Source organism: Gigantopelta aegis, chromosome 4 (genome assembly GCF_016097555.1).
Source record: "Gigantopelta aegis isolate Gae_Host chromosome 4, Gae_host_genome, whole genome shotgun sequence".
Classification (NCBI taxonomy): Eukaryota; Metazoa; Mollusca; class Gastropoda; order Neomphalida; family Peltospiridae; genus Gigantopelta; species Gigantopelta aegis.
In genome coordinates this window covers 254146-271043 of record NC_054702.1, presented here as the reverse complement: position 1 = coordinate 271043, position 16898 = coordinate 254146, and the positions used below count along the sequence as shown (strand labels likewise).

The 16898-nt window shown below is 34.1% G+C and overlaps 2 protein-coding genes across 3 annotated transcripts in view; both read left to right on the top strand.

Annotated features, from left to right (window-relative positions):
• Positions 1–10335, top strand: part of LOC121372426 (transmembrane protein 258) — a 29668-nt gene extending 19333 nt beyond the window's left edge. For both annotated transcript variants that reach the window (XM_041498731.1, XM_041498732.1), the window contains exons 3-4: positions 1636–1767; positions 10234–10335. In XM_041498731.1, coding sequence (XP_041354665.1) covers positions 1636–1762 — 127 coding nt within the window. In that variant the 3' untranslated portion in view covers positions 1763–1767; positions 10234–10335. The remainder of the gene's footprint in view (positions 1–1635; positions 1768–10233) is intronic.
• LOC121372424 (popeye domain-containing protein 3-like) overlaps positions 1–16898 on the top strand; it is a 466410-nt gene that overhangs the window by 424761 nt on the left and 24751 nt on the right. The gene's annotated exons all lie outside the window — the stretch shown is intronic.

Sequence of the window (16898 nt, the reverse complement as noted above, 5' to 3'; positions counted from 1 at the left end):
TACGTTGTCGTTCATTCTATCCCTGTACACTATTTACGTTTTCGTTCATTCTATCCCTGTACACTATTTATGTTGTACAGCTGTTGCCTGAGCTGTAGGGTTGATACGATCCTGCAGTTGTACAGCTGTAGTGGGCTGCTGTAGGGTTGATATGATTCTGCAGTTGTACAGCTGTAGTGGGCTGCTGTAGGGTTGATATGATTCCGCAGTTGTACAGCTGTAGTGGGCTGCTGTAGGGTTGATATGATTCCGCAGTTGTACAGCTGTAGGATTCATAGGATCATCTGTGGACGTAATCACGTTTTCTGCTCCCCGGGCAGCCCAGCGATCCTACTTTTCCTACTTTATTGCTTGTTATTATAAAAATCAACAGTTAGGGAATATTTTTCTTTTGCATTGTCATATAGTTTCAACATATTAAATAGATGTGTCGTGGAAGTCAATATCAGGTGAAATTTAATTTCTGGTATTCAAATGTTACTTTTGCCATGCCTTTGTATTGTGTTCCTCGAATGGAGTTGTCTGTGGAGTACTGGAGTTAGCACTACTACATTGAGTCGGTACATGGGTTGTCAATTATTGTCTATTTCTCACATTACTATTTATGTATTTTGTTAAAATTAGTAATTTTCTGTGTTTGTGTCTCTAAAATATGTTGGGTGGGACGTAGCCCAGTGGTACGGCTTGAAGCGCGGTCCGTCTAGGATCGATCCCCATCGGTGGGCCCATTGGGCTATTTCTCGTTCCAGCCAGAGCACCACGACTGGTATATCAAAGGTCGTGGTATGTACTACCCTGTCTGGGATGGTGCATGTAAAAGAACCCTTGCTGCTAATCGAAAAGAGTAGCCCATGAAGTGGCGACAGCGGGTTTCTTAACCATATGTCCGATGCCATATAACCGTAAATAAAATGTATTGAGTGCGTCGTTAAATAAAACATTTCTTTCTTTCTAAAATATGTATATCAATTAATACAGGGTACAACAATTTGAAAAAACTATAAAGTGACTGTTACATAAGATTCATGTTATTTTGAATATAAAAAATACAGACCTGTACAAACTGAGCACCACATAAAACATGTTTTAAAATGTTCTCAATAATACCACTTTTTTTATTTACACAATTGTTTATCCAGTAAGAGCATGAATAATGTTTATACATACTGTTTGTCTTACCTTTTCATCAGGGTGTGCTGGACACCCTCGCACATGCCAGCAAGTGTTTTAAAGTCTGGTATGTTAAATGAAATGGTATATAATTTACTGCGTCAAAAGGTGCATATAAAAATTTTTTTAAAAAAGTTTGAGGTGTTTTGTTTTAACAATATCACTACAGTACACAAGTGATCATTTATATGCACTTTCCCACAGACAGGGAAGCACATACCACCTCCTCTGACTAGTTGTGCATTGGTTGGAACAAGAAAGACCCCAATCAATGTGTGATGCTACCACCTCAGATGAGTGCTCAACCGACAGCTAAATGTTTCCCCCTTGAATGAGTTCCTTAACGTTGTTTAGTGAGTTCCTTAACGTTGTTCAGTGAGTTCCTTAACGTTGTTGAGTGACTTACTTAACGTTATTGAGTGACTTACTTAACGTTATTGAGTGAGTTCCTTAACCCCGATCCAGATACGAAGTGACGTCCAACAAGTTCACGCGCGATGTGTACAAGGAGCTGCTCGTGTCACTGGTCGCCTCTGTCTTCATGGGCTTTGGCATCCTCTTCCTGCTGCTGTGGGTCGGCATCTTCGTTTAACACTGGTGAGTACAGTGAGTGACCCCTCCAAAGGGTGAGTACAGTGAGTACCCCTCCCGAGGGGAGAGTACAGTCTTCATGGGTTTCGGCATCCTCTTCCTGCTGCTGTGGGTTGGCATCTTCATTTAACACTGGTGAGTACAGTGAGTACCCCCTCCTAGGGGATGAGTCAAATACCACTCGTGAGTACAGTAAGTGCCCCCTCTGAGCGGATGAGTCGAATAACACTGGTGTGTACAGTTAGTGCCCCCTCTGAGCGGATGAGTCTAATAACACTGGTGAGTACAGTAAGTGCCCCCTCCGAGTACATGAGTCAAATAACACTGGTGTGTACAGTAAGTGCCCCCTCCGAGTACACTGAGTAAGTGACCCCTCTGAGTACATGAGTTGAATATCACTGGTGAGTACAGTAAGTGCCCCCTCTGAGCGGATGAGTCTAATAACACTGGTGAGTACAGTAAGTGCCCCCTCCGAGTACATGAGTCAAATACCACTGGTGAGTACAGTAAGTGCCCTCTCCGAGTACATGAGTCTAATACCACTGGTGAGTACAGTAAGTGCCCCCCACCCCATCCGAGGGGATGAGTCGAATACCACTGGTGAGTACAATAAGTGCCACACACCCTCAGAGGGGATGAGTCTTAACAACTGTGGCAGCATCTTGGGAGTTGGGTAGGCATTGTTCAGGTATTGTACTCAGTCTTGAAAAGTATGGAATTTATATTTTTCACTTTCCACGTCTTGAAAAAGTATTTAAAAAAAACTATTTTGTAAGGAAAACGAGCACAACGTCGCCCGAACATATTAACATTGGAAGCTAATCGGGAGTTTTTGATTTTAGATATTTGCAAGCACAATGCTTGCACTTACCTTCACAGTTAATCTTGATTCACTAGTCACACATACATGTACATGTATATCTTAAAATAAGCCGGTTTTCATTTGTGTGGCTTTGTTTTCGTGCAAATATGGGAAATAATCTGTGATAAGGAAGTCTGGAAAATGGTTTATGTGTTCTGGAAAAGGTATGGAAATTAGTTTTTTAAAAGGTGTATGAACCCTGGTAGTATTCCCCCCACCCACCCCCCTCCCCCACACACACCTAGATTTTTGTTTAGATGGTTGACATTTATTTAAGAAATAAACTGATACAGTTATAGTATCAAAGAAATGTCTAATGTAGAAAAGTTACGTATTATAACATATATTCCTAAACCTAATAAACCTAAAGTATTCTTTTAAAATTGGCAACCTATAACCCTTATAAACTGTATGTATTAAAAATGTTCTAGATAAAATAATCAACAAAGAGTATGGATAGATATGTAGGAGGAAATACAAGATTAATATATGCTATCATGTTTTACACCGAAATGAATGACATACCAGGTCAACTACTATTAACTGACTTTGAAAAAGCTTTTGACTCAATATCTTGGTCTTTTATACAAGAAACACTAGACAGTTTTAACTTTAAGATGTCTATTGAAAATTGGATTAAATCATTATATAATAATTCCCGATCAAGTGTAATACAAAACGTATTTCTCTCTGAATCATTTAACTTAGAGAAAGAGGTTGTAGGCAAGGTGATCCCTTATCTCGTATATATTTATTTTATGTGTTGAAATCCTAGGCATCATAGCAAGAAATTTGCCTGATATTAAAGGTATTACTATAGATGGTAAAAAATGCTTAATATGACAATATGCAGATAAGTTTTATTCGTAATGGCTCCCCAGAATCTATACAATGCACTGTCAATTTTAGACTATTATGAGCACAGGGCACAATATTTCACGTTAACCGCCATTCTGTTCACGTGTTGGTTACGCAAAATTCAATTTACGCGAACTGCAAACTGGTTACATCATGACCTTTAAACGTTCAGAAATTAAAACTTGCAAACTTCACGATTACAGGACGTTTATTCACGCAGACATACTACTAGTATCTTTCGTTATATTTCAACAGTTGTAATTTGCAAACAGTCTAAAGTAAATGTTCAGTATAGTCAAGCGAAAGGTTTTAAAGAAATGTGCTCAGACCCCTGCTGCTATTTTATCTCTAAAGGAATATATGTAGACATAATATTGGATTGCCTATAGGTAGTACTAAACCAAATAACTTCTGGCTGGATCAAAGTTCAAGGTGCACCGAACTTTTGATAGAGAAGTGAACACCACAAGTCCTGTGATTGGTTATAAATGTAAGTGTGTTGGTTGTAAAATATAATAGTTTCATCTGGGTAAAACAAATATGCAATTTTATTTCATCTAGTACCAGTGTGTCAAGTAGCCTTGTGCTTGAAACTTGTATGGGGTACCTGTAAAAGAGAAAAGTACTCGAATTTTGTGCGGAATTAGGGTAGTCATAGACGCTACCCGTTATCTCAGAAACAAGCAGCTTGACCCCCAATTTTTTCTGATTCACTTTAAGTGTGAGGGGTGGTAGTATTTATATCCGTGGCGTTTATGTCGATTGATACGCTGCAGGTAGGAGTTTTAGCCACATATGTTACTATTGTTGTCTATGGGATTTGATTTGGTAGTATACACCCTATAATTTTACATATGTTAAAAACAGTTTTAACATAAACAGGAATCTAAAAGTCACAAAAATTGAAAAATACTAACATCGTATAATGAGCTTTAAAAAAACAAAACATTTGGAACGTCACTGTAGTATAGAAGTACCATCGATAAAGTGAAAGTAGCATAACCACCGCAAAACGGAATCCCTCCAAATAATTATGTATATATTTCAAAGGCCCATTACGCACAGTACGCATGTGCGTAATGCAAAATCAATCCGGGAATAGGTCACGGCTGTCTGTAATTGTTCTATAAAATATCCTCTTACAATTGACTCGAAAAAATATTACAAAAAATAAAAAATGCGTCCTAAAAGGCTCAGATTGCATCTACAGGTGTCTTGAGTTTCAAACTTTTCACAGGGAGAGGCCCCTCGAATATCCCTGCTCGGGCACGCCTTTGGCGTGCGTAATGCTAAACAAATTTCTCGCTATGCCCCTGTATTTTGTTTCTGTACTGGGGCTGATATTCAGTTCTCTTACAATATTAACTTTAGCAAGCATTAAAGAAATTTTTTTTTTTTTAAAATGTTTTCTTTTGTATTTATTTTTTTGACTTTATGTTTGAGCTAAAAACTATGTATTTAAAATATAATTTTAACATAATTTTGAGGTAACTAATCAGGTAACCCACGGGTTACGCAAATATTCCGAACAATTGGTTACTTAGGTAAAAATTACGTGAACCAACTTCCGGTTCCCTCAGATTTCGAAATATTGTCCCCTGTGAGCCAGTGTCTGGCCTCAAAATAAATTATGCTAAATCTAAAACTATTTGGACAGGAAATTAAAAAATATTCAAAGCAAGTTTACCATCATACCAGGTGGAATTTAGAATGGAGTGCACGACTGTTTACCTGACTTGGTATTAACTTGTCAGTAAAACTATACAGAATTACTGAACTGAACTATGAAGCGAAAATAGCAGAAATCAAAACATTAATGAAAATACAGTATTGGCAAACATGCTGCCCTTTTCTGGTGCCAAGTGGCCTAATCCAACAAAAGCAAAACAAACTTTACTGATTTGCTTGCAAGGGTGGGATTCAGTCATGATCACTGATTTACTTGCAAGGGTGGGATTCAGTCATGATCACTGATTTACTTGCAAGGGTGGGATTCAGTCATGATCACTGATTTACTTGCAAGGGTGGGATTTCATTGATTTAAGAAATTCGGTCGTGATCACTGATTATAATTAAAGAAAATAATTATAATTCTGTAATTTAATTAAAATATAAAGATTGAACTGGCACATCACTGCGGACTGACTACGCTGTATATGATGAACTGTCATCCCCTTCAAGGCTCGAATTTGGCAGGCGTCAGGCGGCAGTTGCCGCTCAAAGCATACAAAATGCTTTCCAAAAAACCGTTTCACAAGCAGGTTTTGCTTTCCATCTGGTTTCTAAAATTTGTTTCCAGTATATCCCAGAATTCGCGTTTGTCGCGCGTTTGCCGCATTTCAAATGAAGAACTTAAAATATTTAAAACATTGCTATATTTGTATCGACATCGTAGACGCGGCCATGTTACATTGGTGCGCACACCAATAATGGCAGAATTATCTACCAACAACATTCTCGAAACTCATTCGGATCACATAGGCCGATTATGGTTTTTCAAATCCGAGTTCAGCGACAGGGAGTAATGCAAACGTCCTGAGCTATTTGGACTGGTTCTCGGACTGGTCATTCAGTTTAACATGTAGCGTAAAAACTAGTCTAGCCAACGTTAGGAAACAACTACTGGTTGAACTTACGGCGCTTATTTATCGATGGAATCAGCCGAGAAGTTCCGACTTTCAAAAACGACTACAATTTTAGAGACTACCATTGACCAAGCTACTTTAGAACTTATTACAATCATGGCCGCGGTGGCCAAAAAAGCTACTGTCGAGAAATGGGCAAGTACACGCGCAAACTGGTTAGAATTTGAATGCGACGAAAAATCTGTCACTGTCTCAGGGTAATAAACATATAAACCAGGTACATAATTTGTTTGGACTCTTTATTTTGTATAGATTTAATAAAATAAGTGTAAAATAACAGCAATACCTGTGCTCTAGAACTGCTTCTCAAATTCAAACATTTGCCTCCCAATTAAAATTTGAAAAGCAAAGTTTGCCTCCCAATAAAAAAAATGAATTTCGAGCCTTGCCCTTGCAACTCCATTGTTCTTGATCATGCACGTGATAGTCGCATGTTAACTGTTACATCACTTTAAGTCCATGAATACCACCACTGGTATAGATAAATCTTACAGCATTTTGGCAAACAAAACAAATAACAAACTCAGCATTCAAATTTACTGACAATCCAGAGTTGCAAACATGTTAACGATAAAATTACAGTGGAAAATGCTGTGGACACTATTTTTCCACAGCAAATTATTTGCCATGGTAATTTTCTTAATTGCAGGACTTGTTTATTGAATGGACAAGGAAACTTCCTAACATGCACAGTTGATAACAAAATTCCACATTACTACTGACTTTATTTACAGTATGATTCATTAATAAATGCTATTAAGAGCATTTTACACAGCCTAAACAACTTAAGAGATAACATCTTTACATCATTGATTAAATTATTAAAAAAATTCCATTTAAATTAATCATTTTGTTAGACAAAAGTATAAATGATATATTAAATACTAACACAATAACCCCAAAAGCACAGTTAAAATATGCAACTGAGGGTTTTTATATGACTTACATGAATGAGAAATGTTTTATATTATTTCCTTTTGTAATGTTAAAGATGCATCCTTAGCATGGTTTCAGTATAGAATTTTGTGCATAACCTTGAGGACTACCGTATATCTTCGCCTATAAGTCGAATTTTTTTCACCCAAAAATTATTTTATAACTTGGGGGGTCGACTTATAAGAGGGTAAAAAAATTTCACCAAAAAATATTACTGTTTTTGGGATTATTTTACAAGTTTTATTGTTGAAGTATGCCATGTATTTATACTCAAATATGTTAATTTGACACATTTATTTTTTATAACCTTTTTTTTTTGGCATTAGAACGGTTTTGGTTATGCGAAAAGGCGTACGATCTCACTCACATGCCAAGACAACAGTCCACTTAGTTAAATTAAGTCATCACTAATAGTAAAAATGTAAACAATACTAACTACCTGTTGCCTGAGTTTATTTTGAAATCTGGTCACTGGCATTAATGGTTGTTCAAACAATGTTTTGGCGGTGATTAACTTCATGAATATTACTGAGCTTTCCCTTAAAATAGACTGATCTCTGCAGTTCACTATCTAGAGCATTTGGTACAAAAACCAGTGTACTTTCCAGAGTTATCCTCCTTACATGTTTTAATATGGCGGCAAAACGTGATACTTCCAGTTTTATCGTAGTGATCTGTTGTCAGAGTTTATAAATAAAGTTGTTGTCTGTGCACAAAACCATCTGTACAGTACTATACAGTAACAGTCAAACAGCTTTCACTCTCTACTAAGGGAATATTTCGTTTTGATGCTATGTAATAATGATAGTTTGATTGGAATAGTCTGATTATATTGCGATGTACAAAACGTGAAAACCGAAGTTTGTAAAATAATTTTCTTTTGTTCAAATATTATTGTTCTCATGTGCTGAAAATAAGAAATATTTCAATATTTATAAGTAGTTTTTCATGGGTCGACTTATAAACGGGTCAATAAAAAAATACGTTTTCAGGGCTTGAAATTAGGGACTCGACTTGTAGCTGAGATCGACTTACAGGCGAAGATATACGGTAGTAAGTTTCTGCATATGTTCCGTTTCATTGATTCAATTGTATGTAGCTTTTGTAATAATTTTCCAGAAACACTACAACATTTATTTTTTAAATGTGACCAAGTTCGTAATCTGTGGAAAAAAGTAAAATCATGGATAATATGTAAAACAGGAATTGAAATTAACTTCACTAAACATTACCATGTTTGGTAGGACTAATAACAGAAAGATAGCTTTGTAAATTGGTTGACTATTAATATCAAATATTATATTTACAATGTAAACAATGTTAAAAATATGCTAAAAACTAAATTTGATATCGAAAAATATATCCTTTTAAAAAATTGTAATTGTAATCAATAACAATGCAGCCTTGGCTTGACCTTTTCATTTGAATTAAAATATGGCAAAAGAAAAAGTAAAACAACTACCAGTAGCTTGTTTTGGAAATGGATTTCTTAGAAAATAAACATCAAATTTACTCATCTTTTTTCTCTTGTAAAATAGTATATTCCCATAGGTATGGATTAATAATACAAAGTGTACTATTCTCCATTTTGAAATTTAATACATGTATTTAAATTCAGTCTTTCTTACCTTCTATCTTTCTCCTTTTCTATTAACCCCAGGAATCTTAATTCTTTTGTACGAATATTCATTATTACTTAATATTACTGTACTAGATAGATATATATATATATATATATATATATATATATATCTATATATATATATATATATATATATATCTATATCTATATCTATATATTGAGTGCGTCGTTAAATAAAACATTTCTTTCTTTTTCTGTATAGTGGCTCTGGTTACACCAACACATCTGGCAATGTCACTAACACTGCACCACCATTAAGCATCCCAAACAGTATTTTATAGTCTTTATTTATTGGTTTTTCGAAGGTGTGCACTCGTGAGGATACCCAAGTGAAATATCGGGTGTATGCATTCGAACAACTGACCCACAGCATGAAAATCATGTTTTCGGTTTTGATGGAACTCTGTCACGTGACATGTCAGTCTGAAACGATATTTGTTTCTGGGGTTAATAAAGTTTATTTAAAAATAAACCATAAATTGAACCCCTAAGGGTTTGATAATACTAGGTCCTTGGCTTGAAGCTTGCTATCCGGTGAAACTAAATTATGTTGCTGTTATATGCATTTTAGATTACATTTGGATGTTGTGTACTCTTATAGAAAGATAATATTTTAAGATATATTTCATTAATAATGTTTATAGTTATTTTCATAATGTCGAAATTTCGATAAACATTAATTTGAAAATGAAGTATGGTATTATTTGACTAATCACAAGCACATAATTAAAAATTACTGAATCGTCGTCATAAGATTCTTGAACTACATTCCAGGATTTCTAGAAATTTCAAGTTTTTTTCTTAAAATCCACTAACCCGTGATTTTTTTTTAATTCACTAGCCATGATTAAAAATGGATTAAAAATTCACTTGTGCTTAAAATATTTAATGAATGATAAAACTAATAATTAAAAGTAAATAACTTTTCATTGTTCAGTTTGAAATACTTAATTAGATATAACTGAGATTGTCTCCGTTAGTCACTTTACACAACAGATGGATAGATTAAAGTTTGTTTTGTTTAACGACACCACTAGAACACATTGATTAATTAATCATCGGCTATTGGATGTCAAACATTTGGCAATTTTCACACGTGTAGTCATCAGAGGAACCCGGTAAATTTTTCCTAATGCACTTTTACATGCACTTTCCCACAGACAGGCACATACTCTGGAAATAAAGTGTTTTGAAAATAATTTGTTTTAAAATAAGAAAAAACTACTATTTTTGTGAGCAATTTGAAAAACAGTCCGCATTAATTGCTGGAAAGGACTATTAGAGTCCTTTCCAGGTAATGTATTCAGACTCCTGGGGAAAAAAAAAAAAAAAAAAGTCCTGGAAAATGAAAATGTTTTAAGTGTATGAACCCTGCTATAGGTTGAGTTATATTTTCATTGCTGGGAAGGATTATAGGTTCAGTTATAGTTTTACTTGATATCAGTTGCTTGAATTTCTAACACCCATATAATTATAAATAGAAATAATAAAAGATGATTGAAGTTTACAGAGGAATCTTTGTGTTTCAGGTACATGTTTGACAGATCCATCCTTCATCCTACTGCAGTGTGGCATTTCGGCACCAGTCCATGGACGTGTACATATTATCAATAAATGTCAACTTTCACCAATCGGTTGTTAGTTGGGTTTTTTTTACTACAATAAAAAAACATATTATATGCCATATGCTGTTTCAGATATTCTTATTTGTGGCGACCATATTGAAGTTTATGACACGATCTTCGATTTCTGCTTATTGTATTTTCCATGGAATGACATATTACAAAACACATTCCAAGCTAGACATTCATCAATCATAAAGTGAAAAATCCTAATTTTCTGCAACTGGAATGGGTTTGGTTTAAGGTTGTGGGGTTAGAGGGTTAGGTTTAGGTTGTGTGAGGGTTGGGTTAGGGTTAGGGAATCAACATTTTTATTATTCCGACTTAAGAAAAAGTAACTATACCATTGTGTAGGGGGTATTTCCCTGATAAAAACCACCGATCCGAGTTTTCGAGTGATGTGTTTTATGTTTCGCTTTTGGGACTGTTTTGAAGTCGTATCTCGAAATAATTGTAGGGAATAAGTGGTTACTGCCTTAAGATATCGGCTTTATCCTGCGAAGGTTAGAATGGCGAATGCAGCGAGGCTCTGCGATCTGCATTCGCCATTCGACCTGAGTATTGTTAACCTAACGAGGCTTTTGCCGTATGACGTCATACAAGATGCATGACGTCATTATTTGTAAGAAGTTAGCTACATTCTGTCACATTAAAAAAGCGTTTCTAAACTAATTCATAAATAAATAAACACGTTTTGTATTGTTATCGTAAAACTAAAAGTTATTTGCATTCACTGTACTTAAACAAATGATTTGAAGAGTATGTTTATTGAAAATCTACTTTGAAATACTCGAGTCGAGTCGGGCTTATGTTACGTGACCTATATTTTTGGTCAGTGACCGAAAATATAGAGATTTATTACCCATATGGGCTCAAATATACGGGGTAATATTTTTTCGATCTCTGCACAGTGTGCAGATTGCTTCTACAGCCAATGATTGGCTGGCTTAAAAATCACGACGTTTGATTGGTTGCTTGCTATGGCCGGAACATTCATATAATGTTTCCATTCATGAGTCAGATTACACATACGTTATGTTCTCACTACACAGATGTCATCTGCCATTGAAACCCATGTTAAACTGCCCAACTTCAAGTGAAGATTGCCCATAGAACGGGTTCTCGTTGGCACCAACAACATACACCAATGCGAACATACATTATATAAGCATTTATTTTCACTGCAAAATTGAGAACATTTCCGTCTCAGTTTTTTGCTATATGACCGCATCTGGCTGTAGTACCGGTTCGAACAGGTGGTTCATTAATCGATTCACTCCGGCTGTCACGTGCGCTATATACCCATGTCCCAAAAGGTCGATGCACAATATTACAAAATAACATGGGGCAAAATACACCCAGAAGGCTTACCATTAAACATACATATTGTTTTAATTCTTCACCATTTCCTAGAAGTGAATATGTGAACCATAACATGTGTCACAATTAGGAACTATAGTGGACCGTCATGAATGAACTCTCACCCGGAAGTGATCTGTGTAGTGAGACCTTAAAGTCTAGTGACCAATTCTGTCAAACTTGGTTTGAAGTCAGTTTGATAATTTGGGTTATTTACACCATGAAAAGCTGTACTAGAGCCGTGTAACTTATGAACTCTAACCAATACACCAAAAGATAGATGTACCATACCATCCAATAAAACTTCATATCGCATTGTTACTCCTTGGTCATCCACACAATAGATGGCCATCAAACAAGGAGCCACTATATGGTAATGTATGACCTTGTTGGTAGTTCTGATATGGGGAACATACAAAGAAGATAATTATCTAGTTGGTTCATTAAAAATATTAGTTTCCATCAATTGTTGCTATGGGCAACAATTGTTTCATAATGAAGTGTTGAAATCCTGGTTTTTTCTGTATCTTTCAGCATGAAGATCCACATATTGTTAATGGCAGACACAAATTCTACTTTCATAGTAGAAAACTATGTTATATATTCACAATACCATCAAAACTGTTTGTCATTATGACTACATTTGAAAAAAATCATTATGCACAAAATCACAGAAATTAGGGTGAATTTGGATATTGACCTTGTGACCTTGAATTTTGACCTTTTACAATGAGAAACTCAGTGTTAGACACTCAGATTAATTTATTTATTACATGTAAGAACACTAGAATATACATTTTGACAAACACACCCCTAAAAAAATAAAAATAAAATAAAAAAAATAAAAATAAATAAAATTGACATGTTTGCAATATTTACCCAAACAGGGCCCCCATACACTTGGCTGAAATGAACATCGATGTAATTACCTTTTATAAGGATGCTACACTTGTACATTTTCATTTTGGCTTGCTAAAGTTATATATTTTGGGATAAACAGTAATTTCATGTTTTACATTATTTAAAGTCTAGTGACCAATTTTGTCAAACTTGGTTTGAAGTCAGTTTCATAATTTAGGTCATTTACACCATGAAAAGCTGTACTAGAGCCGTGTAACTTATGAACTCTAACCAATACACCAAAAGATAGATGTACCATACCATCCAATAAAACTTCATATCACATTGTTACTCCTTGGTCATCCACACAATAGATGGCCATCAAACAAGCAGCCACTATATGGTAATGTATGACCTTGTTGGTAGTTCTGATATGGGGAACATACAAAGAAGATAATTATCTAGTTGGTTCATTAAAAATATTAGTTTCCATCAATTGTTGCTATGGGCAACAATTGTTTCATAATGAAGTGTTGAAATCCTGGTTTTTTCTGTATCTTTCAGCATGAAGATCCACATATTGTTAATGGCAGACACAAATTCTACTTTCATAGTAGAAAACTATGTTATATATTCACAATACCATCAAAACTGTTTGTCATTATGACTACATTTGAAAAAAATCATTATGCACAAAATCACAGAAATTAGGGTGAATTTGGATATTGACCTTGTGACCTTGAATTTTGACCTTTTACAATGAGAAACTCAGTGTTAGACACTCAGATTAATTTATTTATTACATGTAAGAACACTAGAATATACATTTTGACAAACACACCCCTAAAAAAATAAAAATAAAATAAAAATAAAAATAATAAAAATAAATAAAATTGACATGTTTGCAATATTTACCCAAACAGGGCCCCCATACACTTGGCTGAAATGAACATCGATGTAATTACCTTTTATAAGGATGCTACACTTGTACATTTTCATTTTGGCTTGCTAAAGTTATATATTTTGGGATAAACAGTAATTTCATGTTTTACATTATTTAAAGTCTAGTGACCAATTTTGTCAAACTTGGTTTGAAGTCAGTTTCATAATTTAGGTCATTTACACCATGAAAAGCTGTACTAGAGCCGTGTAACTTATGAACTCTAACCAATACACCAAAAGATAGATGTACCATACCATCCAATAAAACTTCATATCACATTGTTACTCCTTGGTCATCCACACAATAGATGGCCATCAAACAAGCAGCCACTATATGGTAATGTATTACCTTGTTGGTAGTTCTGATATGGGGAACATACAAAGAAGATAATTATCTAGTTGGTTCATTAAAAATATTAGTTTCCATCAATTGTTGCTATGGGCAACAATTGTTTCATAATGAAGTGTTGAAATCCTGGTTTTTTCTGTATCTTTCAGCATGAAGATCCACATATTGTTAATGGCAGACACAAATTCTACTTTCATAGTAGAAAACTATGTTATATATTCACAATACCATCAAAACTGTTTGTCATTATGACTGTACATTTGAAAAAAATCATTATGCACAAAATCACAGAAATTAGGGTGAATTTGGATATTGACCTTGTGACCTTGAATTTTGACCTTTTACAATGAGAAACTCAGTGTTAGACACTCGGATTAATTTATTTATTACATGTAAGAACACTAGAATATACATTTTGACAAACACACCCCTAAAAAATAAAAATAAAATAAAAATAAAAATAATAAAAATAAATAAAATTGACATGTTTGCAATATTTACCCAAACAGGGCCCCCATACACTTGGCTGAAATGAACATCGATGTAATTACCTTTTATAAGGATGCTACACTTGTACATTTTCATTTTGGCTTGCTAAAGTTATATATTTTGGGATAAACAGTAATTTCATGTTTTACATTATTTAAAGTCTAGTGACCAATTTTGTCAAACTTGGTTTGAAGTCAGTTTCATAATTTAGGTCATTTACACCATGAAAAGCTGTACTAGAGCCGTGTAACTTATGAACTCTAACCAATACACCAAAAGATAGATGTACCATACCATCCAATAAAACTTCATATCACATTGTTACTCCTTGGTCATCCACACAATAGATGGCCATCAAACAAGCAGCCACTATATGGTAATGTATGACCTTGTTGGTAGTTCTGATATGGGGAACATACAAAGAAGATAATTATCTAGTTGGTTCATTAAAAATATTAGTTTCCATCAATTGTTGCTATGGGCAACAATTGTTTCATAATGAAGTGTTGAAATCCTGGTTTTTTCTGTATCTTTCAGCATGAAGATCCACATATTGTTAATGGCAAACACAAATTCTACTTTCATAGTAGAAAACTATGTTATATATTCACAATACCATCAAAACTGTTTGTCATTATGACTACATTTGAAAAAAATCATTATGCACAAAATCACAGAAATTAGGGTGAATTTGGATATTGACCTTGTGACCTTGAATTTTGACCTTTTACAATGAGAAACTCAGTGTTAGACACTCAGATTAATTTATTTATTACATGTAAGAACACTAGAATATACATTTTGACAAACACACCCCTAAAAAAATAAAAATAAAATAAAAATAAAAATAATAAAAATAAATAAAATTGACATGTTTGCAATATTTACCCAAACAGGGCCCCATACACTTGGCTGAAATGAACATCGATGTAATTACCTTTTATAAGGATGCTACACTTGTACATTTTCATTTTGGCTTGCTAAAGTTATATATTTTGGGATAAACAGTAATTTCATGTTTTACATTATTTAAAGTCTAGTGACCAATTTTGTCAAACTTGGTTTGAAGTCAGTTTCATAATTTAGGTCATTTACACCATGAAAAGCTGTACTAGAGCCGTGTAACTTATGAACTCTAACCAATACACCAAAAGATAGATGTACCATACCATCCAATAAAACTTCATATCGCATTGTTACTCCTTGGTCATCCACACAATAGATGGCCATCAAACAAGCAGCCACTATATGGTAATGTATGACCTTGTTGGTAGTTCTGATATGGGGAACATACAAAGAAGATAATTATCTAGTTAGTTCATTAAAAATATTAGTTTCCATCAATTGTTGCTATGGGCAACAATTGTTTCATAATGAAGTGTTGAAATCCTGTTTTTTTCTGTATATTTCAGCATGAAGATCCACATATTGTTAATGGCAGACACAAATTCTACTTTCATAGTAGAAAACTATGTTATATATTCACAATACCATCAAAACTGTTTGTCATTATGACTACATTTGAAAAAAATCATTATGCACAAAATCACAGAAATTAGGGTGAATTTGGATATTGACCTTGTGACCTTGAATTTTGACCTTTTACAATGAGAAACTCAGTGTTAGACACTCAGATTAATTTATTTATTACATGTAAGAACACTAGAATATACATTTTGACAAACACACCCCTAAAAAAATAAAAATAAAATAAAAATAAAAATAATAAAAATAAATAAAATTGACATGTTTGCAATATTTACCCAAACAGGGCCCCCATACACTTGGCTGAAATGAACATCGATGTAATTACCTTTTATAAGGATGCTACACTTGTACATTTTCATTTTGGCTTGCTAAAGTTATATATTTTGGGATAAACAGTAATTTCATGTTTTACATTATTTAAAGTCTAGTGACCAATTTTGTCAAACTTGGTTTGAAGTCAGTTTCATAATTTAGGTCATTTACACCATGAAAAGCTGTACTAGAGCCGTGTAACTTATGAACTCTAACCAATACACCAAAAGATAGATGTACCATACCATCCAATAAAACTTCATATCACATTGTTACTCCTTGGTCATCCACACAATAGATGGCCATCAAACAAGCAGCCACTATATGGTAATGTATGACCTTGTTGGTAGTTCTGATATGGGGAACATACAAAGAAGATAATTATCTAGTTGGTTCATTAAAAATATTAGTTTCCATCAATTGTTGCTATGGGCAACAATTGTTTCATAATGAAGTGTTGAAATCCTGGTTTTTTCTGTATCTTTCAGCATGAAGATCCACATATTGTTAATGGCAGACACAAATTCTACTTTCATAGTAGAAAACTATGTTATATATTCACAATACCATCAAAACTGTTTGTCATTATGACTACATTTGAAAAAAATCATTATGCACAAAATCACAGAAATTAGGGTGAATTTGGATATTGACCTTGTGACCTTGAATTTTGACCTTTTACAATGAGAAACTCAGTGTTAGACACTCGGATTAATTTATTTATTACATGTAAGAACACTAGAATATACATTTTGACAAACACACCCCTAAAAAATAAAAATAAAATAAAAAT